General features: G+C 52.6%; 1 protein-coding gene across 2 annotated transcripts in view; it reads left to right on the forward strand.

Annotated features, from left to right (window-relative positions):
• The window catches only part of KCND3 (potassium voltage-gated channel subfamily D member 3), a 217,906-nt gene extending 195,061 nt beyond the window's left edge, over positions 1-22,845 (forward strand). Inside the window, exons 2-7 of one of the 2 annotated variants that reach the window (XM_047785006.1) lie at positions 9,769-9,931; positions 17,282-17,383; positions 17,685-17,774; positions 19,644-19,700; positions 21,164-21,411; positions 22,417-22,845. In XM_047785006.1, coding sequence (XP_047640962.1) covers positions 9,769-9,931; positions 17,282-17,383; positions 17,685-17,774; positions 19,644-19,700; positions 21,164-21,411; positions 22,417-22,618 — 862 coding nt within the window. In that variant the 3' untranslated portion in view covers positions 22,619-22,845. Of the gene's footprint in view, positions 1-9,768; positions 9,932-17,281; positions 17,384-17,684; positions 18,733-19,643; positions 19,701-21,163; positions 21,412-22,416 lie in introns of those variants that run through there. The other variant, XM_047785007.1, reaches the window with a different exon arrangement.
• The last annotated feature ends 675 nt before the right edge of the window (positions 22,846-23,520 follow it).

The raw sequence follows: 23,520 nt of genomic DNA on the forward strand, positions 1-23,520 counted from the left end.
AGGTCCTTAACCCACTGAGCAGGGCCAGGAATGGAACTGTGTTCTTATGAATCCCAGTCGGGTTCATTACCACTGAGCCACAGTGGGAACTCCACGGCTAGTGTTCTTGGTGTCCTCCAGGCTGGTCTACCATTGTCCTTTGTCCCTGGGCAAGGAGGCAGCCACAGGGGTCTGAACTCACTGGAACTCACTGTGGCGCCCAGCCTGCTCTCCCTCCTCTCCTCACCCTGACTCCAGCCACCAGGACCGCTTGCATCCCCCATCTGCACCTCCACCACCCGGGGTTCCAGGAGCAGAGGCTGAAGCCAAGGTCAGGGACGTCCCAGTGGAGAAGGTGGGTGCAGAAGTGGGTGTGGCAACAGGCAGAGACCTTCTCCCTGAAGAAATTCATCAGGGACGTGCCTCCTGGACCGAGCTCCCAGCAGCCGAGCCCTGAACAGGCAGTGCCCTGGCCTTCGGTGCAGAAAGGACTCCCCAGCAGATGGGCAGCCTTGCCCCTACCTGAGAGGAAGGTGGAATCAGGGGGAGCTTGGCATGCACTTATCACTCAGCACCTGGAGGAGGAAGTGAAGGCAGCAATTAATTGTACAAGGCGGGTGGTTTGTGCAGCTTACGTTGAGATAAAAAGTTTAATTATCCCTAAGCCCTAATACAAATTAATTAGCCTTCCATATTAGGAGGGTAAGCTTCCCTGCTCTAGCCACAGCCCAGACATCGCTGCAGATTACCGAGGATGTGCTGGCAGAGGACAGGGCGCCCTGAGCCCCGCCCAGTCGGGCAGACAGCTGGCTCCATGCGGGCCGCAGCTAAGAGCTGTGTGTGAGTCCTAAGTCTCTGTCACCCAGACCCGGCATGTCACCTCCAGGAGAGGCTTTCTTACCCCTTACTTTTCTCCAGCCTCAGAGCCAGGATGGGAGCTGGAGGAAGGGAGTCCTTGATTGCCTAAAAGAAGGAAGACAGAAAGGAAATAAGGCTATGGCTGAAATTTTTTTTTCTAGGCCATGACATTTTCTGTTGTTTTTTTTTTTCCTCACCTCTTTCTTTCCTCAAAATTCCACAAAGAAAATAAGCCCTTGATGCCATTTGCTCTTAGAGAATCGCTGTCAGTGCCTGCACCTCAGTGCACCTGCCCAGGTGGGCCAAGGAGGAGTCATGGGACAAACGGCATTGCCCATCACAGCCGTCATAGTCCTAATAACTGCTGTTTTGTTTTTTGTTTTTTGGTTTTTTTTTTATTTTATTAGCGTATGCTTGACTTACAGTGTCGTGTTAGTTTCAGGTGTACAGCAAAGCAAATCAGTCATACATACAGCTGCTGTTTAATGAGTGTTTACCATGTAACAGGCATGTAGTCTTTGCAATAACATTGCAAGGTATGTTTTCTTTATTAACTCCCACATTCCACCAACATTTGTTGAAGTGATTCTGGCAAGGGAATGACATGCTTGGATTTGCATTTTAAGACTGTGGCCCTTTGTGAATTGAAGAGAAACAAACGTGCAAATGAGGGATCTGGTTAAGGGCCTTTTTGCAGAAGTCCAGCCCCGAAAGAGCAGTGGTCTAAGCCCAGGATTTATTTAATAAACACTTATAAAGTTCTTTATGTTCCCCAGAATTGAGCCTTTTCCACATGGCACCACTTCTAATCCCTCACAACCCCGTGAAGTGGGTACTATTATTTTATCAGTCCCGGGAAACTGAGGACCAGGAAGTTACGGGACTGGTGCAAAGGCACCCAGCTAACAAGGGGTAAAACCAGGACTTGGCTCACGTAGTCTGCTGCCCAGAGTCCACACTTCTAACCACTACACTGCACTGCCACCACGGAGGGAGCAGAGGGGCTGAGAAGTGGCAGGAGCTTGGCTGACTCCTCAGAGCCCTCTCCCACCCCCTCCCCTGGAGAAGCAGGAGGGGACGGACAGAGCCCGATAATGGAAACAGATCAACCTGGGCTCCCCCAGACAGGTCTGCCTCTTACTGCTTAAGGCCCTTGAACAAGTCACGGACCTCTGGGACTGGCTCCTCATCCCTAAGGAGGGTTCCCCGTACCTGTGAGATTGGTTCCTTCCATCCTTCCTTTCCCTGCCCCCTCTTCTTCCAGCCAAAAGTTCCTGTTTCCCCTAGGAGAGGATTTCCAGATAATTCGCCATCCCAACTCCCTTCTCTGGACATGATCCAGTTAATCACTGTCTGTAGAATATGCAGTGTCGAAAACGCCACACAGCAGCCCAGAAGTGGTCTGCCTCAAGTGTCTGCCACACTCTTTTTTCTTTTCTTTTCTTATTATTACTTTTTTTTTTTGTCTTTTCTAGGGCCACACCCATGGCATATGGAGGTTCCCAGGCTAGGGGTCCAATTGGAGCTGTAGCCGCCGGCCTACACCAGAGCCACAGCAGTGCAGGATCCGAGTCACGTCTGCAACCTACACCGGATCCTTAATCCACTGAGTGAGGCCAGGGATCGAACCCACAACCTCATGGTTCCTAGTCAGATTCGTTAATCACTGAGCCACCACGGGAATTCCCACACTCCCTTTTTCTGGACAAAGTACTCCCAGCCAGCCTAAGGCGGCCTTGGGTTTCAGCAGCTGCATTGCACTGGGGGCCCTGTTGAAGTTAATTCCCCCCAGTGATTCCTGACACAGATAGCTTTTAAGCTGGTCTCTCCCATCAGCCATACAAGTCATTGATTATCTGAATGAAAATGCTGATGTTGTCATTTATCTTCCTTAAAAGTAATCTGGTTGATTTCACCCATGATTACAACCTGTTAAAATCCTTTTTCAATTCACCGTAGCTCTGTCATTTAGAAATTTGAAGAGCTTACTTAAAAATAATCAGCAGGGCGTTCCCATGGTGGCTCAGCGAAGCCCAACTAGCATCCATGAGGACATGGGTTCGATCCCTGGCCCCGCTCTGTGGGTGAAGGATCCGGCTACAGCCTAGGAACCTCCATATGCCACAGGTGTGGCCCTAAAAGACCAAAAAGAAAGAAAGAAAGAAAAAAAATTCCACAGTGGCCTCATCATCACCAGCAGCGTCACCATCATCACCATCATTATTTTTATAGGATCCTAATGGAAGAAGGTTGAGCAAAATCAATAACGCGTTGATAAACAGCCAAAGGGAAGCTTAAGCAACCAAGGAGCCACAGCGGAGGCAGAAGTCCAGCTGGTCCTCAGTAAGAACTGGAGAGGAATGCAGACTCCGCCAGACTTTCCTTTGCGTCTCTCATCTCTTTTGACCCTCAGCCTGCTTCCACGCCGGCTTCTCCCCAGGGCAGAAAGCCTGGCTGCCCACAGCGCCAGAGCTTTGTTGCAGCTTCGGCTTCTTTGAAAGAGACTGATCTGGTCTCAAGGGTGAAAATCCCAAAAAGGGGAAAAGTCGGCTGACATCGTTAGCCAACAGTGCAAATGCAAATCAAAACCACAGGGAGATACCATGTCCCACCCGCTAGAACAGCGAGAAGCAAAAGACAAACACTAACAAGTGTTGGTGAAGATATGGAGAAATTAGAAGCTCATTTATTGCCAGTGGATTGTAAAATGGCACAGCCACTTTCGAAGACAGTTCCACTGGTAAACATTGTTACCGTATGACTCCTAGAAAAATGAAAACGTATGTCCACACAAACACTTGTACACGCATTTTCCTAGAAGAATTTATTCATAACAGCCAAAAAGGGGAAACAACCAAATGTCTGGCAGCTCATGATTGAATAAACAAAATGTGATATAGCCATACAGAGATACCATCGGTCCATAAAACAGGAACGAAGTATGGATACAAGCTACGACATGAGTGAATCTTGAAACCTTAGCACCTGATGCTAAGTGAAAGAAGTCAGACACAAGAGGCCACATACTGTATGATAACATTTATATTCAATGTCCAAAATAAGGAAATCCAGAGACAGAAAGGAGAGGCAGTGGTTGCCTGGGGCCGAAGGGCGGGGCTTGGGATGGTCACTGCCTGCTGATTGGTGTTGGCTTTCTCTGGGGGATGATGAAAATGTTCTAAGATTAAACCATGGTGATGGTAGCACAACTCTGGAAATGCACCAAAACCCTTGAGGAGTTCCTGTGGTGGCTCGCAGTAATGAACCTGACTGGCATCCATGAGGACATGGGTTCGATCCCTGGCCTCGCTCGCTGGGCTAAGAATCTAACATTGCTGTGAGCTGTGGTGTAGATCGCAGACGCGGCTCGGATCCTGCGTTGCTGTGGCCGTGGTGCAGGCCGGTGGCTACAGCTCCGATTGGACCCCTAGCCTGGGAACTTCCACATGCCGCAAGTGCAGCCCTAAAAAGACCAAAAAAAAAAAATTGAAATGTATGATTTCAGTGGACGAATTTTATGGTATGTAAGTCACAGCTTAAGCAAGCTGTTAAAAAGGAATCCGGGAAAGGACTCATCCACCCAGCCCGAGTGTGATGCCTGTTCTGCTGTTGTTGTTACTGACTAGTTGATTTACGATGTTTTGATCATTTCTGCTGTACAGCAAAGCCATTCAGTTGTACGAGTCCCCTGTGCCTCGTGGGTGCCAGGGCATCGGGAAAGGCTTATGAGGACATGACAGCTCCTCTGGACAGAGTTTGTGTCATAATGGGGAGACAGGGGTACAGTTCCTAAGATGGGCTGGGGTATTAGCAGACAAAACAATAGGTGCCCCCCCCCACCACCACCACACGAGCCGTTTATAGAGAATTTATATCTATCCAGATACAGGGTCAAGTTCTTCGCTGAATTATCTCATTAATTATCACAACCACCTTGTAAGTTAGGTATATAAAACCCATTTATATTGGCAGAGGCTCAGGTTATATAACTTTAAAGGGCATTTCACTACGAAGGCACTTGACTATTTAGTAAGTCATGTGGGGCTTGGGTTCAACCTTGGATCCACACCAGTCTCCTCTCTCAATCATTAGACCCACACTGCCTCCTTCTGGCCTTATATAAGCTGTTTAAAGATTCTGGAACACACCACTGGAGACCTAACTTTATTTTATTTTGGCCTTGCCTGGGGCATGCAGAAGTTCCCTGGGGCCAAGAGTGGATGGAACCCCAGCCATAGCAGCATCAATGCCAGGCCCTTAACCCACTGAGCTGCCAGGGAACTCCTGGAGAACTAACTTTAGATCCCTTCTTTATTTTGTTTGCTTATTTACTCTTTCACTGAAGGAGACCCTTCTAACATGAAAGCCAGGAACTTCCTTTGCTGGCACAGGACTATTTTTGGTCATCTTTGAGAAGGGTCAGAAGGCTGGAGATGGCTGTTCAGCCCCTGCTAGCCACATTGCTGTGTCCACCACTCTCCTCCAGCTTGTCAAGTGTAGAGAGAACTGAGGCAAGAACATGTCTCGCTAAATCACAATGCAGGGATTCCCCGTCATGGCTCAGTGGTAACAAACCCAACTAGCATCCACGAGGACGTGAGTTCAATTCCTGGCCTCGCTCAGTGGGTTGAGGATCCAGTGTTGCTGTGAGCTGTGGTATCGATAGCAGGGGAGGCTCTCAGATCCCACGTTGCTGTGGCTATGGGAGCTATAGCTCCGATTCGACCCCTAGCCTGGGAACTTCCTCATGCCACAGGCGTAGTAGCCCTAAGAAGACAAAGAAAAAAAAAATACAATTAGGATGCAGTAGGTCTGTAGCAGTCTCCGGATCCACCAGCTGGTTAACCCTCTCCAAGGAAGAAATAAGAGTGATCTGGCCAGATGTGTACTTAGTGAACCAACGCAGCTTAGTCTCCAAGTGTTTGCAAGCTGTCCCCTTAATAATCTGCTCTCAAATTCTGCCAGCAGTGGGATGGCAGAGTTGATGGATGCCAAGCCTGTTGGTCTGTGATTCCTCAGACCTGCTCTCGCCTTCTTTGAAGACATCGATGCAGTAGTTTTCCATCTCTAGTCTCCTGGTATTTCTCTGCTGCATCATGATTTCCCGGCGATCACGGGCAGTGGTTCTCTAATGCCATCTGTAGCAGTCCTCCCGTCTCCTGGGGTGGGATCCAGGTGGGCTGGCCATGCAAATCCACTGAAGACAGCTGGCCACTTGCCTGCTCTCCCCTCCCTTACCTCAAGCTCTGGATCTTTTTTGGTTCCCCCACATTTGTCCCAGCCTCCCCAAGATAAGGCTTGTTCTTCTCGGTGGAGAAGGCAGAGAGCTCCTGGGAGTTGAGTTGTTCCGCTTTCTCTCTGTATTTGTTACCAGCAGACCATCTGCCCAGCAGCAGGCATAGCTTTCCTTCCAGTGGGTAAAACAACTTGCCTGTTGTCTTTAGCGTTTTTTCGCCAGCATCCGTCATGGAAATGGAGCCTTCCTGACACTGTCCTTACACGCGCCCGCCAGGCTTCGTTTTCACCCAAGGTCATGGGTCCAATAGCCACCTTTCAATCGTGTCTTCCGAAAATCCCAGCTAACATGATATGAATGGGGGCAGCCCCCTTTGTCTTCATCACTGGGGTCATTCGAACTTGGAACAATCAGCCTCTCAGCAACAGAGACCATGGTTTTCAGATGCCTAGATAATAGTAGTCGTATTTCTTGTTTGTAGAGCTAGATATGTCGCAATAGGGTTATGAGGTAGGTTACTCTTATTATCTCCATTTTCTTTCTTCTGTTTTTTTGGCCGCACCCGTGGCAGGCGGAAGTTCCCAGACGATGGACCAAACCTGAGCCACAAAAGCAACGATGCTGAATTTTTTTTCTTATTTATTTATTTTTGTCCTTTTCTTAAATTTTTTTTTCTTTAGGGCCACATCCCTGGCATATGGAGGTTCCCAGGCTAGGGGTCCAATTGGAGCTGTAGCTGCAGGCCTACACCACAGCCACAGCAAACGCCAGATCTGAGCTGAATCTGCAACCGACACCACGGCTCACAGCAATGCCAGATCCTTCACCCACTGAGCGAGGCCAGGGATCGAACCTGCGTCCTCAGGGATACTAGTCAGATTCATTTCCACTGAGCCACGACAGGAACTCCATTTCTTATTTATTTATTAATTTTTGCTTTCTAGGGCCACACTTACAGATATGGAAGTTCCCAGGCCAGGAGTCAAATCAGAGCTACAGCTGTCAGTCTACACCACAGCTCACGGCAACGCTGGATCCCCGACCCACTGAGCAAGGCCAGGGATTGAACCAGGAGCCTCATGGATGCCAGTTGGATTTGTTTCCACTGCGCCACAATGGGAACTCCACGATGCTGAATTCTTAACCACTAGGCCACGAGGAAACTTCTATCTTCATTGTCTAGACAAGGAAATTGAGGTTCAAAGTGACATCCCCCCAAGGTCATGCAGTTATTTTATGGTGGAGCTGGGTGGGTCTTGAACTCATGTTGTCTAACCTCAGAAGCCAAGTTCTGGACCACTTCACTGGAGGCCACTCCCGAGCACCCTGGCAGAGCAGGCAGACCTAGCATCGGAGTTCCCAGAAGGACCTCTCACAGGCTTTACCATCAGCGGCAAGTCTGAGACAGCTTGTGCCACCATAAAGGGCCTGGCCACTGAAGGGGAAGGAGGAGAGTCCTCAGAAGAGGAGTCTATTTCTTGGGGGTAGAGAGGCTTAAATGAGATCATTCACCCACTCGCCAAGTACGTGTCAACCGCTGCACGTCCTCGACAAAGCCCTTACGTGTTCGGGGGGGGGGGGGGAGGATTCATGGTTCTGAAATGGCTCCCCCACCCCCCTCCCATAGCCTCTCTGGACCCAAGGAAACCTGTGCCCCTTGGGATAAGTGACTCGGAGCCTCCCAATTTCGGGAGCCACCATCCCTGGTCATCCGCAGCCTGTGTCTGCTCCCGACGCCCAGAGGGCAGAAAGAGGGCAGAGATGGTATTTCTGGCTTTGGCCAAAGGACTCATCACAGCTCTCTCCTTAACGTGGCCTTTAAATTATCTCAGTAAAGAAGAGGCTGAGCACTTAAACGCTGTGGAGCGCACCTTATTGATCGGAGGAGAGAGGCCCTGGCCTGCCCGCCGGGCTGAGCAGGAGCCAGGCCACACCGGTCCCGGAGGGCAGCTGCCTGGGTGTAAAGTATTCAGGAGGGTTTCTCTGAGGGGAGCGGGCATGCCCCGGAGTGGCATCATAGCATAGGGGCTGGAGCTCAAGGCCCTGTTCTACCACAGTGTGGCGAGTAGAAAAGAGGTGAGGAGTTCCCGTCATGGTGCAGGGGAAACGAATCCGACTAGGAAGCATGAGGTTGCGAGTTCAATCCCTGGCCTCACTCAGTGGGTTAAGGATCTGGCGTTGCCATGAGCTGTGGTGTAAGTCACAGACGCGGCTAGGATCTGGCGTTGCTGTGGCTCTGGCGTAGGCCGGCGGCTACAGCTCCAATTGGACCCCTAGCCTGGGAACCTCCAAATGCCACGGGTATGGCCCTAAAAATACAAAAAAAAAAAGGAGAAGAAGAAAAGAGGTGAAAGCAAGGGGAGCAGCTTTAGTCCTCCTCCAGCTGCGTCCAGACCTGGGTGGCCTCCTCACGACTCCCAGCCTGCTTCCCGCATCTGTACAACGGGGACCAGGGTTCCAGGCTCACGGAGCTCACGGAGCTTATGTGAGGCAAATGCGTAAAAAGTGCTTTATCAAGTATAAACCCCCACATGACTAGAAGGCGGTTTATTATTTGGTTTTTGTGGGGTTTTTTGGCTTTGCTTGCTTGCTGTTTTTTTATGGCCGCACCTGCAGTATATGGAAGTTTCCAGGCCCGGGACTGCATCCAAGCTGCGGCTGCGGCAGTGCTGGATCCTGTGCCAAGCCTAAGGTCGAAGCCTCGCCTCCCCATTGACCCAAGCTGCCACAGTCGGATTCTTAACCCACAGCACCACAGTGGGAACGCCTGTTATTTTTCTTATGATAAATGAAATCCTGTTGTTCCGCTTGAAACTCACCCAAGGCTCCCCTTTGAGCCTTAGTCCTCGTCATCACCCGCAGATGCTGCGTGGACGGCCCCACTCGTGAACCTCAGTCCCCTGTTGTGGGGCTCTGCCTCCTGCCCTGTGCACCAGCGCCACCCTTCCTAGAACGAGCCAAGCTCCTTCCTGCCTCAGGGCCTCCGTACTTTCTGTTCCCTTTGCCTGGCATTTCTTCCCCCAGTGTGTTGCATGGCTCGATTCCTTACCTTCTTCTTTTTTTTTTTTTTTTTTTTTTGCTATTTCTTTGGGCCGCTCTCGCGGCCTATGGAGGTTCCCAGGCTAGGGGTCGAATCGGAGCTGTAGCCGCCGGCCTACGCCAGAGCCACAGCAACACGGGATCCGAGCCGCGTCTGCAACCTACACCACAGCTCACGGCAACGCCGGATCGTTAACCCACTGAGCAAGGGCAGGGACCGAACCCGCAACCTCATGGTTCCTAGTCGGATTCGTTAACCTCTGCGCCACAACGGGAACTCCGATTCCTTACCTTCTGATCTTAGCTTAAATGTGGCCTCTTCGGAGAGACCTTTCCTGACCCGACTCCCCCAAGCCGGCCCAGCACCACCAGTGCCCTTTGTGGATACAGCCGCACGTCACAAGGCTTTTATGTATTCCCTCCGGTGTTCACGATCTTCCTCTCGCAGGATGTTGGCTCTGTGCACACAAGGATCTTGTCTGTTTTGTTCACTCCCGGGTCAGATCACAGTACCTGGCACGTAGTAGGCACTCTAAACAATAGTCCAATGAATGAATGAAGGATTGCATGCATGGCGAGTGATTGGCAGGGAGGCCTGACCTGTTTCCCAAGTGGCCCCTCTTCCTCACCCCTGTCTCTTTCTCCCTGTGTCTCAGATATGGAGACATGGTGCCCAAGACGATTGCGGGGAAGATCTTCGGCTCCATCTGCTCCCTGAGCGGTGTCCTCGTCATTGCCCTCCCGGTCCCTGTGATCGTTTCCAACTTCAGCCGGATTTACCACCAGAATCAGAGAGCTGATAAGCGCAGGGCACAGAAGGTAAGCCTCAGCCCCGGGAAGGGCGCAGGCAGCCCTGGAGACGGTGCCCTGGCCTCGTGCCGCCGGCACAGGAGCTCCTGGGAGAATCACTGCCCAGACAAGCCTCCGGCTTTGGAAGATAAAGCAGCTCCAGGCCCTTCCTTCCTACCTGCCCACATCCCGCGTTCCAGCCCCGGTCAGCTACACAGCACGGGGAATCCTCAGCCCCCCACTATCTGATGCTCTCCCTGGTTCCCCCTCCAGCACCTCCAGCATCTCAGCCCCCAACACCGAGCAGAGCCCCATCCTCTGTTTCCCAGTCGAGAGCTTATCAGGGACACCACTGCTCCTCAGAGCCCCATAACAGCCTACACCAAACACGGTGACAAAATTGAATCTGCTAAAAAGAAAAATGAATACTCTGAAAGGAGAACATTCTGAGGCCATTGAGCTCAGGACACATGGCCCAATGGGCTCTAGTCACCCCAGGGTGTCGTGGGACGAAGCATAGAACTGTGTCAGGATCTAACCAGGGGTCCTGAGCAGAGATTCCAGTGATGTCCAGTGTTCGAGGCTCAAGAAGGCCGGGCAGGGGGGCGTGCCCTCCCTCCGCAGAATGGGGAAAGGTGTCTGAAGCCTCTGTGCCCAGACAGAAGCCTCCTTTCCTTCTTTTTTTTTTCTTTTTTTGTCTTTTTAGGGCCACACCTGCGGCATTTGGAGGTTCCCAGGCTAGGGGCCGTATTGGAGCTATAGCTGCTGGCCTACACCACAGCCACAGCAACTCGGGATCCGAGCCACATCTGCAACCCACAGCTCACCGAAACGCCAGATCCCTGACCCACTGAACGAGGCCAGGGATCGAACCCTCATCCTCATGGATACTAGTCCAGGTTGTAACCCACTGAACCACAACAGGAACTCCTTAGAAGCCTCCTTTCCTGACTGGCCTGCACTTTCTCCACGGAACAGCTCACTGTCTCACCCACATGTTCAGGGCATCTGGCTGGTGAAGGTTCTTGGACCCAGGGGGAAGTTTTTCATTTCTCTTCTGATCTGGGCTGAAACGCTCCCCCCATTAGCCGTACCTCAACCTCCAGGGGGCACAGTCAGAGCCTCTCACGGGGCAAGGGGAGCTTTCATGGAAAGGGTCGCTTATGGGACCTGAAATGTATCCCTATTCTATTCTTTCATTCATTCATTCCACACATGTTTACTGAGCACCTACTATGTGTCGGGCCCTATGCATGGCAGCTGCTGGTTTCCTGATCCCCACTCCTGCCCTTCCACTTGCAGGGACAGCCCCCAAGTGGCAGGGCTTCCTTGACAGGTCCAAGGATGCCACAATTTCAGAACAGATCTGTGTAGGGTGACTGAAACAAAGTCACAAAGATCAGGAAAATTAGCTCTGAAATGTATAATAATCCACATGTAACAATACCTAACAAAACATACACTACGTAGTTATATAATAAACAGCGTATCCCGGCCGGTGCCCCTGCGGCCACCTCCCCCTTGCCCTCCTGTCTCCCTCCGCCTGTGGGGAGACATATGGTGACCTCACTTGACCTGGGTCAAGGGCATTGTCAGCCTGCCCTGGATTGATCTGCCGGCCCCTCCATCCCTCCAGAACCATTTCCTACCTCTTCACTCAAGGTCATGGCTGCTCCGCTCCCATCCTCTGCTAGCCCGCCCAGAAATAGAAGTCTTATCTCTGTCCCCGTTCAGGTCAGCTGACAAGCACAGCCCTAAAGAAAGGGGCCAGCAGAAACCGGGATCTCGTTTCCAAATCAAGGCGCCCGGGGAGGGCCAGGGGTCCTATAGCGACCACAACCCCCAGCCTCTCCCCCAGGCACACAGGTTTTTCAAAGAGCAGCGAGGATCCGAGGAATCCTCAGCTCACACACTAGCCTAGGGCTGTGCCCACGACAGCCCCACTCAAGCTGTGCTTTAGCCACTCCTGTGCCACCTTACCCTCCGTGCTTACGCCCTCCGTGCTCGCATCCAATGTCATTTGGCCCCCGCAAAGAACATGACAGGGGCCGTTCCTCCCCAGAACTTTATGAAGCTCATCCTGTGCGATTAAGATCCAGGAGGGGAGTTCCCGTCGTGGCTCAGTAGGTTACAAACCCAGCTAGGATCCATGAGGACATGGGTTCGATCCCTGGCCTCGCTCAGTGGATTAAGGATCCGGCGTTGCTGTGGCTCTGGCGTAGGCTGGCAGCTGCTGCTCTGATTCGACCCCTAGCCGGGGAACCTCCATATGCCTCGGCCCTAAAAAGCAAAAAAAAAAAAAAAAAAAAGGATCCAGGAGGACTCGGCTTTGGGTCATGCTTCTGTGTAGGACCTCAGGATGAGCCTCCTCCCTCTGCCTCTTTCTGTCCCTCGAAATCAGAGGAAGTATTGACAGTGCTTTCCCCTGGCCTGCAAAAGGTCTGTCCTCAGGGTTGCTCAGCTCTGTCTCTTTCACCTTGCGCTTCCCGTGCCGGGAAAAGAACACAAGAGCACCACCTGCCCTGCCACTGGGCCTGTCCCTGCAGTGAGGCAAGGAAGGCAGGTCCAGGGCCTTTGGGGAGTGGAGAGAAGGGACAGGAAGGGGGTCAGAAGTGCTGATGACCGGCCTCAGCCCAGGCCACATCCTGGGGAGCATAGAGGTGAGCTCCAGCCCCCGCGCCTCAGGGGGAAAGGAAAGGCTCGAACATTGTCATCCTTGTCCCTTGCCACCGATTTGCTCGGGATTATTACTGAAGTGGCTTCACGACCATTTACTACAGAGACCAAGTTCTCTGAGCCGGTGAATGGGAGGTCAAATTAGAAGGTCTAGCAGGGGACAGAGAGAGAGGAGCATCTGACTGGGGATTTTCTAATGGAACAAAATGTTTTTATTGTTTTGTTTTGTTTTAGGGCCACACCTGAAGCATATGGAAATTTCCAGGCTAGGGATCTGATCAGAGCTACAGCTGCCGGCCTAGGCCACAACCACAGCAACACAGGATCCAAGCCACGTCTGTGACCTACACCCCAGCTCACAGCAATGCTGGATCCTTAACCCACTGAGCGAGGCCAGGGATTGAACCCACATCCTCATGGATACTAATGGGATTCATTTCCACTGGGCCACAATGGGAACTCCCTCTAATGGAAAATTTTTATTGAAATAATTGTAGATTCATGTGTAGTTATAAAATGACCACATCCAGGGTATAGATGTTGCTGCAGTTCACCAATCCTATTCAGACTTTTGCTTGTCGTGTGTGTGTGTGTGTGTGTGTGTGAAGCTTGATACAGCTCTGTCACCTGTGCAGGTTCATGCATCCGCTACCTCAGTCAAGGTACCACAACAGTCAGTTCCAACACCTCAAGGATCCTTCCCATCTTTTATAACCAAACCCCCAGCACTCTGCCACCGCCCCATTCCTAACCCCTGGCAACCAGTTATCTGTCCTCCCTTTACAAAATGTTGTCTTTTTTTCTTCTTTTGCTTTTTAGGGCCGAACCTGCAGAATATGGAAGTTCCCAGGCTAGGAGTCGAATCGGAGCCGCAGCTGCTGGCCTACGCCACAGCCACAGCAACGCGGGATCCGAGCCATGTCTTTGACCTATACCACATCGTAGGGCAACGCTGGATCCTTAACCCACTGAGTGAGGCCAGGGACCAAGCCCACATCTTCATGGATATTGGTCAGGTTCATTACCACTGAGCCACAGTGGGAACTCCAACATGTCTTCTTTTTTAGTTCTTTTTTTTGGGGCGGGGGGAGAGCTGTACCCATGGCACTCAGTCATTCCTGGGCCAGGGATCAAACCCGCATCACAGCAGTGACAATGCCTGATCCTTAACCCACTGAGCCACCAGGGAACTCCCCTTTCATTCTTTAAATGGTATATCCATGGGCGTTTACAGTAGCTAAGCTTTAGGGACTGGCTTTTCCATTTTGTGTAATTCCTGGAGATTCATCAGAGTCTGTGCATCAACAGTCCACTCCCTGTCCTTGCTGAACAATATTCCATGGTATGGACGCATCACAGTTAAGTTTAACTGTTTACCTGTTGAGGGACATCTGGTTATTATAAATAAAGCTGCTAACATTCGTGCACGGGCTTTTGTGTGAACATAAGTTTTCATTTCTCTGAGACACATGCCTGAGTGCAGTTGTCCGTGTTCCCTTTCAGCTTTTCCATTTCTCCCTCTTCCCTCTCTGGCACTTCCAGGGCAGAGATGGCAGTACTCACAGCCCAAGGGAACCTGCCAGCAGACAGCTAAGAGGTTCATCAGGAAAGTCTTCTCAGGCATGACAGAATCCTTGAGCTTAGGAGTTCCCATTGTGGTTCAGTGGTTAACGAATCCGACAAGGAACCATGAGGTCGCGGGTTCGATCCCCGGCCTTGCACAGTGGGTTAAGGATCCGGCGTGTCCGTGAGCTGTGTTGTAGGTTGCAGATGTGGCTTGGATCCCCTGTCGCTGTGGCTGTGCTGTAAGTCAGCCACTACAGCTCTGATTAAACCCCTAGCCTGGGAACCTCCATATGCCGAGGGATCGGTCCTAGAAAAGGCAAAAAGACCAAAAAATAAATAAATAAATAACATAGCCTGGGGAGTTCCTATTGTGGCTCAGCAGGTTAGGAACCTAGTTAGTATCCATGAGGATGCAGGTTTGATCCCTGGCCTCGCTCAGTGGGTTAAGGATCCAGCGTTGCCGTGAGCTGCAGTGTAGGTTGCAGACTTGGCTCGGATCCTGCATTGCTGCGGCTGTGGCCTAGGCTGGTGGCCATAGCTCTGATTGGATCCCTAACCTGGGAACTTACATGTGCAGCGGGTGTGGCCCTAAAAAAGCAAAAAAAAAGAAAGAAAAAGAAAAAAGAAAAATTAATTGAAAAAGTGGACTTCCCGTGTGGCTCACAACATAACCACTCAGTGTTGCTTCTACAGTGGCTGTGGCTCGACCCCTGGCTCGGGAACTTCCATATGCTGCAGGTGCAGCCAATAAATAAATAAATTAATTAATTAATTAATAAAAATACAAAAATTAAAAAGTAAAATAGTCTAGATGATCTCCATGTTCCTATAACTCTCACACTGTGCTCCTGGCCACAGAAGAGAGGGAGGCTGATCCGTTCACACAAGGAGTGTGCTAACGTGGCTTTATTAGCACAGGGGCTTTATTAATGTGACTTTCTCACCAACTGTGTAGGACCGTCTTCCTTCCCGGGCCGTCACCAGCCTCACCTAAGCATGCTCTGTAGGAAGCTCTGTGCTGGGGGCTGAAGATAAAAATATGCATAAGTGACAGGCTCTGGCCCTCGGGAGCTCAAAGTCAAGCCAAAAGTCCTCACCAAATTACACATGCAGGGTATGGTGCTGTAAATACGTGGCAAACCTCTTTATCCTGTGTGGGGGGGAATGATTAAGCGATATAGGGCATTTGATATGACAGTCCGTTGCTTTAATAGAGCCCAGGGTAAGATAAGATTAAAAGAGGTGCCACAAAGGCAAGCAGGAGAATCTTTCATCTCTAGAAAGTAATGAAGACAGACCCCAGATACAAGAAAGTCTGCCTCTAAGTGGTGCGATCAAATTATATACAGCGATAATGAGCTTGACACAATTGGATTTCCATATGCAGCTCTCAACACCCAGGACTCAGCCAAAGCAATAACGGCTCCATCCTCAAATGCTGAAGCACCGGCTTGAATGTAGACACCCGGCTGAGGGGAAGGCTGGAGCCGGAGTCCCAGGGAGGAGAATTGTCTGGACCTTGAATGCACGCTCTTGGCTCGGAGGGAAGAGGAGCAACGGGGCTTACTCGCCCTCCTTTCCCTCCCGCTTCCTTTGGCTTCCTCTGCTCATTCTCCAGCCGGAGGATCGCTCTGCCTCAGATCGCAGGCCCCTCTTCCAGGCTCCAGCGCTGACCTTTTCCCCATATTTAGAAACCGGGGAAGGTCCTTGACTTGTGCCTCCAAGGATATGCTGGCCGCAGGGGGACTTCTCCGGAAACGATAAACAGAGTGTGTTTGCGCTTCTGTTGACGGCCTGAATCCAAGTCCCTGGCCTCCTTTTAGCAGATGAGCCAGCCAGCAGGACCCTTGGAGGGGACGCTTCCCCAGGCTGGGGAGAAGGTGACAAGAAATGGAAATTGCCACAATTTTCCAAGGACCCCTCTGTGAGAGTCCACACTGAGGTTAGATGCAGACTTTCCCAGAGGCAGGAGGAAGCACCTCTCTGCCTAGGAGCGGGTCTCGGGGCAGTCTGCGTCCACGTGGGCACCTCTGCTTCCAGGAGCAAGGGAAGCTGGCTCCAGATCAACAAAAGCCCAGATGTTAAGGCGCATTTTTTTTTTCAAACCAGCAGGAACCCCTCTATCTGTCCCTTCTCCCTTCCTCCCAAAGCCTCTTGCCTCTTGGGCCTCCCTCGGTGGTTGTGCTGCTGTCATGGTGACACTGATTGCAATTATTAGGAAGGAGAGGCGAAGCCGGCATGTGCACTGTGTCCCACTCACTGCCTCTGGCAGCAGGAGAAATACCACGCAGCCCTCCCGCAGGACACTGCTGAAGGCTCCCAAGGATGGAGCTGGGGAGAAGTCCAGGTGTCCCAGCAGAGCCAGGACGGTGTATGGACGTGCCCCATCCTCCCCCGCCTCCCACACACACGCACTCCCACAGCCATCGCCCCAAGACAAACAGACATCCACACATCCGTGCCACTCCCAAAGACAGACATGCCATGCCGCTGTAAATTCCTTTATTGATTCACAAATTCTTAGGCATCGGTGAACAAAACAAAACTGCTTCCCTCCAGGAGTTTACATTCTGGGGGCGGAGAGAGGCAGTAGCAAGAGAAACATAAAACCTACTTATGCTACCTTAGTAGTGGATGCTAAGGGAAGAGGGGGACGAGGGGAAGGGACTGAGGGGCGCATATACACGCTCCTTGCTTTTCTCAAAATTAACTAGTTTTGGGCACCTGCTGTGTGTGGGGAGCTGCACTGGACCCTCGGGGAGACAAGGAGAGCTCTGCCATGTGCTCCTTTAAGGCACGTGCGCTGCTGAGCCGATGGGGTCGTGAGATCTGGGGACGGAGGGAGGACTTGGATGCGTGATGTCTCCCTGGCCGGGATCACACCCAGGCTGGAGAGATGAGTGCAAACCCGAGGCACTTTGCCCAGGACTACGCTCCATTCCCCGGGTTGAAGCCTCTCCATCCAGCCCCAGGTCTATAAACAGAGATCCCGTGGCTGAGGAAGCCGCTTCCTCCCCCTCATCCGACATCCCCTGGGAACCTGGCTTCGGGACAGCCCACTGTCGCTGGCTTTGCCAGGCTCACTGTCTTTTTGTCTCTCGGTCTCCCTCACTCTTTTGTGATCTCTGCCCATCACAGAAGGCCCGCCTCGCCAGGATCCGTGTGGCCAAAACAGGCAGCTCCAACGCCTACCTGCACAGCAAGCGGAACGGACTCCTCAACGAGGCCCTGGAGCTGATGGTGGGTGCCTGGAGGACCTGGGGGGGTGGAGACAGGCTTGCCTTCTCTTCCCGGGGCCACCAGCACCCCCACCCCAAAGCCCCAGACTTGCCCTGGGGTACCAGCTCCTCCACTTACCTCTCCCGGAGGAGACCAGCTACCCCGAGACCAGCTTTAGCTCGAGGGTCCCCGACCCAAAGCTAGCGTGTTCGAGGGTGACCCTAAAATTTGGTTCATCTGGATTTTTCTGGTCCCTCCCACCTTTTGTGGAGAGAAGGGGCGCCGCCCGCTTTATAACCTGGGTCTCTTCCTTTCTGCCCAGGGCACCCCGGAAGAGGAGCACGTGGGCAAGGCCACCTCGCTCATCGAGAGCCAGCACCACCACCTGCTGCACTGCCTGGAAAAAACCACTGTGAGTCCCAGCCCAGTGCCACCTCCTGTCTCCTCCCTGACCCCTGACCCTTGTCTGAGGTCAGAACTGACAGAGTGGGAACTCGGTACCCCATCCTCAGCCTGGGCCCAAGCTTCAGAAGTCAAAGTCCACCCCCCTCAGATCCAAAGAGCAGCGATGAGGTCCCTCTCAGCCCTCAGGAGGAAGAGCGCAAGGAGGGGGACAAAGTCACCCTGGTGGGGAGGCCAGCCTGTCCTGCGGTGGCACAGAGGAGGCTGCTCCCCCAGGCTTTCCGCTCTGGCTTCAGTCCCCAGAGCCCATTTCCTAGTTCCTGAGGCCTGACCTCTGCCTATCAGTTTCTCGGTTCTGATGGGCGTTGCTCTGCAAAACTAGGGCTGCACTTACACAGATTGCTATGGACGCAGAGAAGGCTGTCCATTTTTGTCCTACCTCCCGGTTAGGGGGATGCAATCTGTGGGTCCCTTTGCTCCCTCCATTCCTCTTGGAACAGGAGGCAGTGAACAAAGAGGGCAGCACATGTATTTCTCTAGCCAGGGATTTTTGTCAGCGCCAGCCCATCTTAGCCACCCTGCAGGTCCTGGGAATTTGATTCCGAAAGGCTTATTGTCAAAATAGAGTCATGGGGAGTTCCTGCTGCGGCTCAGTGGGTTAAGAATCGACTGCAGTTGGAGTTCCCGCTGTGGCTTAGTGGAAACGAACCCGACTAGTAGCCATGAGGATGCGGGTTCGATCCCTGGCCTCGCTCTGGCATTGCCATGAGCTGTGGTATAGGCCACAGATGCACCTCGGATCTGGCATTGCTGTGGCTGTGGCATAGGCCGGCAGCAATTCAAGTTGCTGCGGAGGCACAGGTCCGATCCCCAGCCCAGAACAGTGGGTTAAAGGATCCGGTGTGGGTTGCAGCTGCAGCTCAGATTCATCCCTGGCCCAGGAACTTCCATAAGCTGTGGGTGGGGCCTTAAAAAAAAAAAAAAAAAGAGCCTCGTGGCTTAGGGGGCCACAGCTGGAACGTGGCATGATGCTTGTGCCTCACTGACAGACTGAAAGGAAGGGCAGTGGGGGCCACCCTGGACCCTTGGCGAAAAGTGTTAGGAAGAGGCGGCAGGGCGGGAAGACAGGCTGACGTCCAAACGGAGCCCAAGCAAAACTCTTCCCTCCCTCCCTCCCCAAAGAGCCCACGGTCAGGGCTCAGCACCCACGGAAGGAACTTTTCTCATTCTGAGTGTATCCTATCCTGGCCTCCCAGATGTGGGCAGAATAAAGAGATGTTAGGTGACTCTTCGTACGCGCCAGCCGGGGACAAGAGCCCAGATGTTCAGTTGCCTCTGATCCCCATGAGGGCTTCCAAGACACGAAGCTGCTCTGCAAACCCTGAGTTTGGTACCTGATAAACCCTGAGTTTCCGGGATTGCTCCCATATTTCTTAGTGTCAAAAACCGTATATGCACATCTCGGCTTTTCCTCAGAGACTCAGAGCTTGCCAAAGACATAGGCCTGGACCCAACTGCCCTTCCAAGGTGCATGTGCCGGGCGGGGGGCACGTGTAAACTGAAAGACCTGGGTGCACACACTTGGGTGCCGAGGGCTGGACTGCTGGCCGTGAAGAAATGAGATGGAGGGGCTGGAATGCTGGCCTGGAAGGGTGGAATGCTGGACTCGAGGGAAGGAGGTTGGATTGCGGGGCTCCTGGGATTAAGGAGGCGGAATGCCGGGTGTAGGGGAGGAATGTGGGGATGAGGGGTGGGGGCGAATGCTGGGGGCAAGGGTGGAATGCCGGGATGGAGAAAGCGAATGTCGAAACTGAGCTTGGGAATGCTGGAATGTACAATCAATGGTGTTTTTATCTTCTGTTGGCATGTTGTCCTGTAGGGGTTGTCCTATCTTGTGGATGATCCCCTGTTATCTGTACGAACCTCCACCATCAAGGTATAACTTTTTTAAAAATTCAATCGATGTTTCCCTCTCTGATTCTTCTGAGTCTGTGGAGTCTCCTCCTTTCACCCCGGTCTGGTTCTCTGCATGTGCTGTGGATTTTTCCGGGCTTATCCTTCCTCCGCTGTCACACCCAGGGCCAGCTCAGGCTTCCATTTATTTTGTGCCTTTCCGGTTCCCTTTTTTGACCTCCCCAGGGGTTGGAGGGGGTGGGACATGGCACCGATGTCAGTATCCTGGGAGTGTCCACGTGCCATGTCTGTCTGGGCCACCTCCCCCCCGCCCCCACCCCCAGCTCCACGGGGACTCCAGGTATTGGCTGTCAGGGCTGGTCTCTCTCTGAACGCTGTTCCCATGCCACTTCTCTTCAGACTTCCTCCTCCTTAAGGCAGCCTTGGCCAGACCGTGAATGCCTGAGATCTTTTGTCACCTCTGCCAAACAACCCTTTTCTAGTTATCCCAGGTTCCGCTCCATCCCCTCCTGCTGGCCTCCATCAGCGGGCTATGAGCATTCCTTTCCCATGCTTACCCTTGACTCAGGGACGCCATGCCCTTAGGTTCATTACAGAGCCATGCACCACGACCAGGTGTGAAAATAAACCTTCATCATCATAAGAAATCATAACCCTGACACTTGAACCCCACTGGCCTTCAAGAGTAAAGCTCTCCCAGTTCTGTGACTAATCCAGTGCCTTTAAAAGCTGATGGGGTGGTCCCTTGTGGCTGAGTGGGTTAAGAACCCAACATAGTCTCCATGAGGATGCAGGTTCGATCCCTGGCCTCTCTCAGTGGGTTGGGGATCCGGCATTGCCATGAGCTGTGGTGTAGGTTGCAGGTGCAGCTCACATCCCACGTGGCTGTGGCGTAAGCCAGCAGCTACAGCTCCGATTCGACCCTTGGCCTGGGAACTTCCATATGGCGCAAATGCAGCCCTAAAAAGACAAAAATAAATAAATAGCAAAAAAAAAAAAAAAAAGCTTATGTCTCATGCCTACCCAGGGTTCATAAGGAACTCACCCATCAAATCCAGAAGACAACCCAGCCTACCCACTAGCCATCGTCATTCCCTACCTGCCACCCCCGGAGAGATCCCGCCAAAGCCTGCAAAGTCAGCCAGGTCTTTGCTTCCAGCTCTGATGAAGCCACTAAATCCCTCCACGGCCTCTGTAACCTTCAGCTCAAAGCGGAGGCTGAGGCATCTGTCACATCATGATTCCACAACCACGATGTCTGCCCTTCAGTCCAATGGCCAAGGCCACCCACGGGAATCTCTTTCTTCCTTCTTGGATGCCTGTGGGACCTCCCTGCCCCCGAGCGCTTCTCTGTGCCCCCAGTGGCCAGAGCCCTCTCTCTAGGCCCCCAGCAGAGGCAGGCAGCCCTACCTACCGAGTGCGTGCAGGGCAGTAGCCCCTGCCTTCCTCCCCCGTCTCCTACTTCTTCTCCTTCTGCTTCCCCAGAACCACGAGTTTATAGACGAGCAGATGTTTGAGCAGAACTGCATGGAGAGTTCAATGCAGAACTACCCGTCCACACGGAGTCCCTCGCTGTCCAGCCACCCAGGCCTCACCACCACCTGCTGCTCCCGTCGGAGTAAGAAAACCACACACCTGCCCAACTCCAACCTGCCGGCCACCCGCCTGCGCAGCATGCAGGAGCTCAGCACCATCCACATCCAGGGCAGTGAGCAGCCCTCCCTCACCACCAGGTGGGTGGCTCCCATCCCCGTCACCCCTAAGGCTTGAGAGTGACACAGGCTCTGCACTAGCAGAACCTACCTGAGGGTCCTCAGGCCTCCCCCACCCCACCCCCATCCAATGCATGCGCCCCCACCCCCCCACCTCCCTTCTCATCCTGGAAAGTTAACCCAAAGGTCCTGCCTATGCTTCGGAGGATACCACAGCAGGTGTGGGCCCACTGTGGGGTTAGATACCAGAAAAATAGCCAAACATAAATCAAAAATCAAAAAATGGGAGTTACCGTCATGGCACAGCAGAAATAAATCTGACTAGGAACCATGAGATTGCGAGTTCGATCCCTGGTCTCATTCAGTAGGTTAAGGATCCGGCATTGCCATGAGCTGTGGTGTAGGTCACAGAGGCGGCTCAGATCTGGCGCTGCTCTGGCTCTGGTGTAGGCCAGCAGCAACAGCTCTGATTAGACCCCTAGCCTGGGAACCTCTATATGCCGTGGGTACAGCCCTAAAAGGACAAAAGACAAATAAATAAATAAATAAATAAATAAATAATCAAAAAATGACCTGCTCTGGTGCAGAGAATGGACTCTTTTCTCAAGGAAATAATTTTCACAACTGTGTTAGTCACGGCTTCTCCCCGGCTGATTCGGAATCACAGGCTGATTTTTCCCTCCTTCCTCTGCTGATATTTAGGCACCTTCCCACTATGTCCAGTGAGCTACAAGGGATTCAGGAAAAGCAAAATTCAAGTGCCACAAATGACAGGAGAACAACTGTAGGGAAATAAACATACACTCTGAGTTTCAAAGCCCCTTACAATATACATGACTCTTGCAGTTTGGGGTAATTGAGGAATAATACTCAAAATGAATAATTATAGGCTGATTACCAAAAGCAGAGATAGAGGGATACGAAAACGCCCTGGTTACTGTGCGCTAAGATCTTGGGGGGGTCGAAGAAGCCTTGGGACACGAGCAAGAGGAACCATCGTCAACTCACTCTTTTTTTTAATCCCAGTCGTTCCAGCCTTAATTTGAAAGCCGACGACGGACTGAGACCAAACTGCAAAAGCTCCCAGATCACCACAGCCATCATCAGCATCCCCACTCCCCCGGCGCTGACCCCAGAGGGGGAAAGTCGGCCCCCCGCTGCCAGCCCAGGTCCCAACACGAACATTCCTTCCATAGCCAGCAACGTCGTCAAGGTCTCGGCCTTGTAAAGCCACTGGACGGAGGGCCCGTGCGGGTAGTGGGAGCCAAGGGGGCTGGCATGTTGGTGAGTGGCCCCTGGGACCACTCCCTCCCCCTTCCCCACTATTCTGCCCGCCCCGCCCCGTTGCACCCCTAGCGCTGAACCTTGTGCCTGGATGGAGAGAGAGGCAGCCACGTGGCCCCCCGAGGCTCCCGGCTGCTAGTGTGGACGGGGCCCTGTGACCCTGCATCTCACTGGGGCCAGAGGAGGGGAGGGTGGGGTAGGGATGGGACGGTGGTGGGTAGAGGCTGCTCCCCAGGACAGGGCCCGGAGGGGGGAGCCTCAGACCAAATAGCAGTTGTTTCTGGAGACCCCAGCGAGGAAACTACAAGACCACAAACAGCAGCGAGGCCGAGCTGTCACATGCGAAATGGGAAGGAAACATAACACTGTGTATTTAAGCACCTTTTTCATGGCTCTTAATGGATAATATTTATTCATGGGAAAAGGTGGAAAGCAAAAACACCAACGGAGTTTTGTGACGTGTTTTTCTCCATGGACCCAGTACCTTCGAACCAAAACAATGCATTTTGTGAGGGTTTTCGTTTCGTTTTGGGTTTGGGTTTTCTCCTTTTATAGCAAAAGCTTTTAGGCCAAGAGGTCAGTCACTGCTGAGTTCTCTCTCCGTCCCCCCAGGGAGGCGAGGTCAACTGAGCCTGGGCCCCGCCGCCCCGCTGACCTGCACAGAGCTGCCGAGTGACCACACAGCCACCCCCAGCCCCGTCTGTCCCTGGGTCCATTGTCTCTGTTCCTCTCTGCTTCCCGCCCTGGGCTGTTTTTCTCTGTGTCCAACCATCTGTCTCTTCATGGACCCCCGCAATCCTGAGACCTGGTAGGAGAGCCTGCTCCACTCACTGCCCGGCACCCGCA

This window comes from Phacochoerus africanus, chromosome 6 (genome assembly GCF_016906955.1).
Source record: "Phacochoerus africanus isolate WHEZ1 chromosome 6, ROS_Pafr_v1, whole genome shotgun sequence".
Lineage (NCBI taxonomy): Eukaryota > Metazoa > Chordata > Mammalia > Artiodactyla > Suidae > Phacochoerus > Phacochoerus africanus.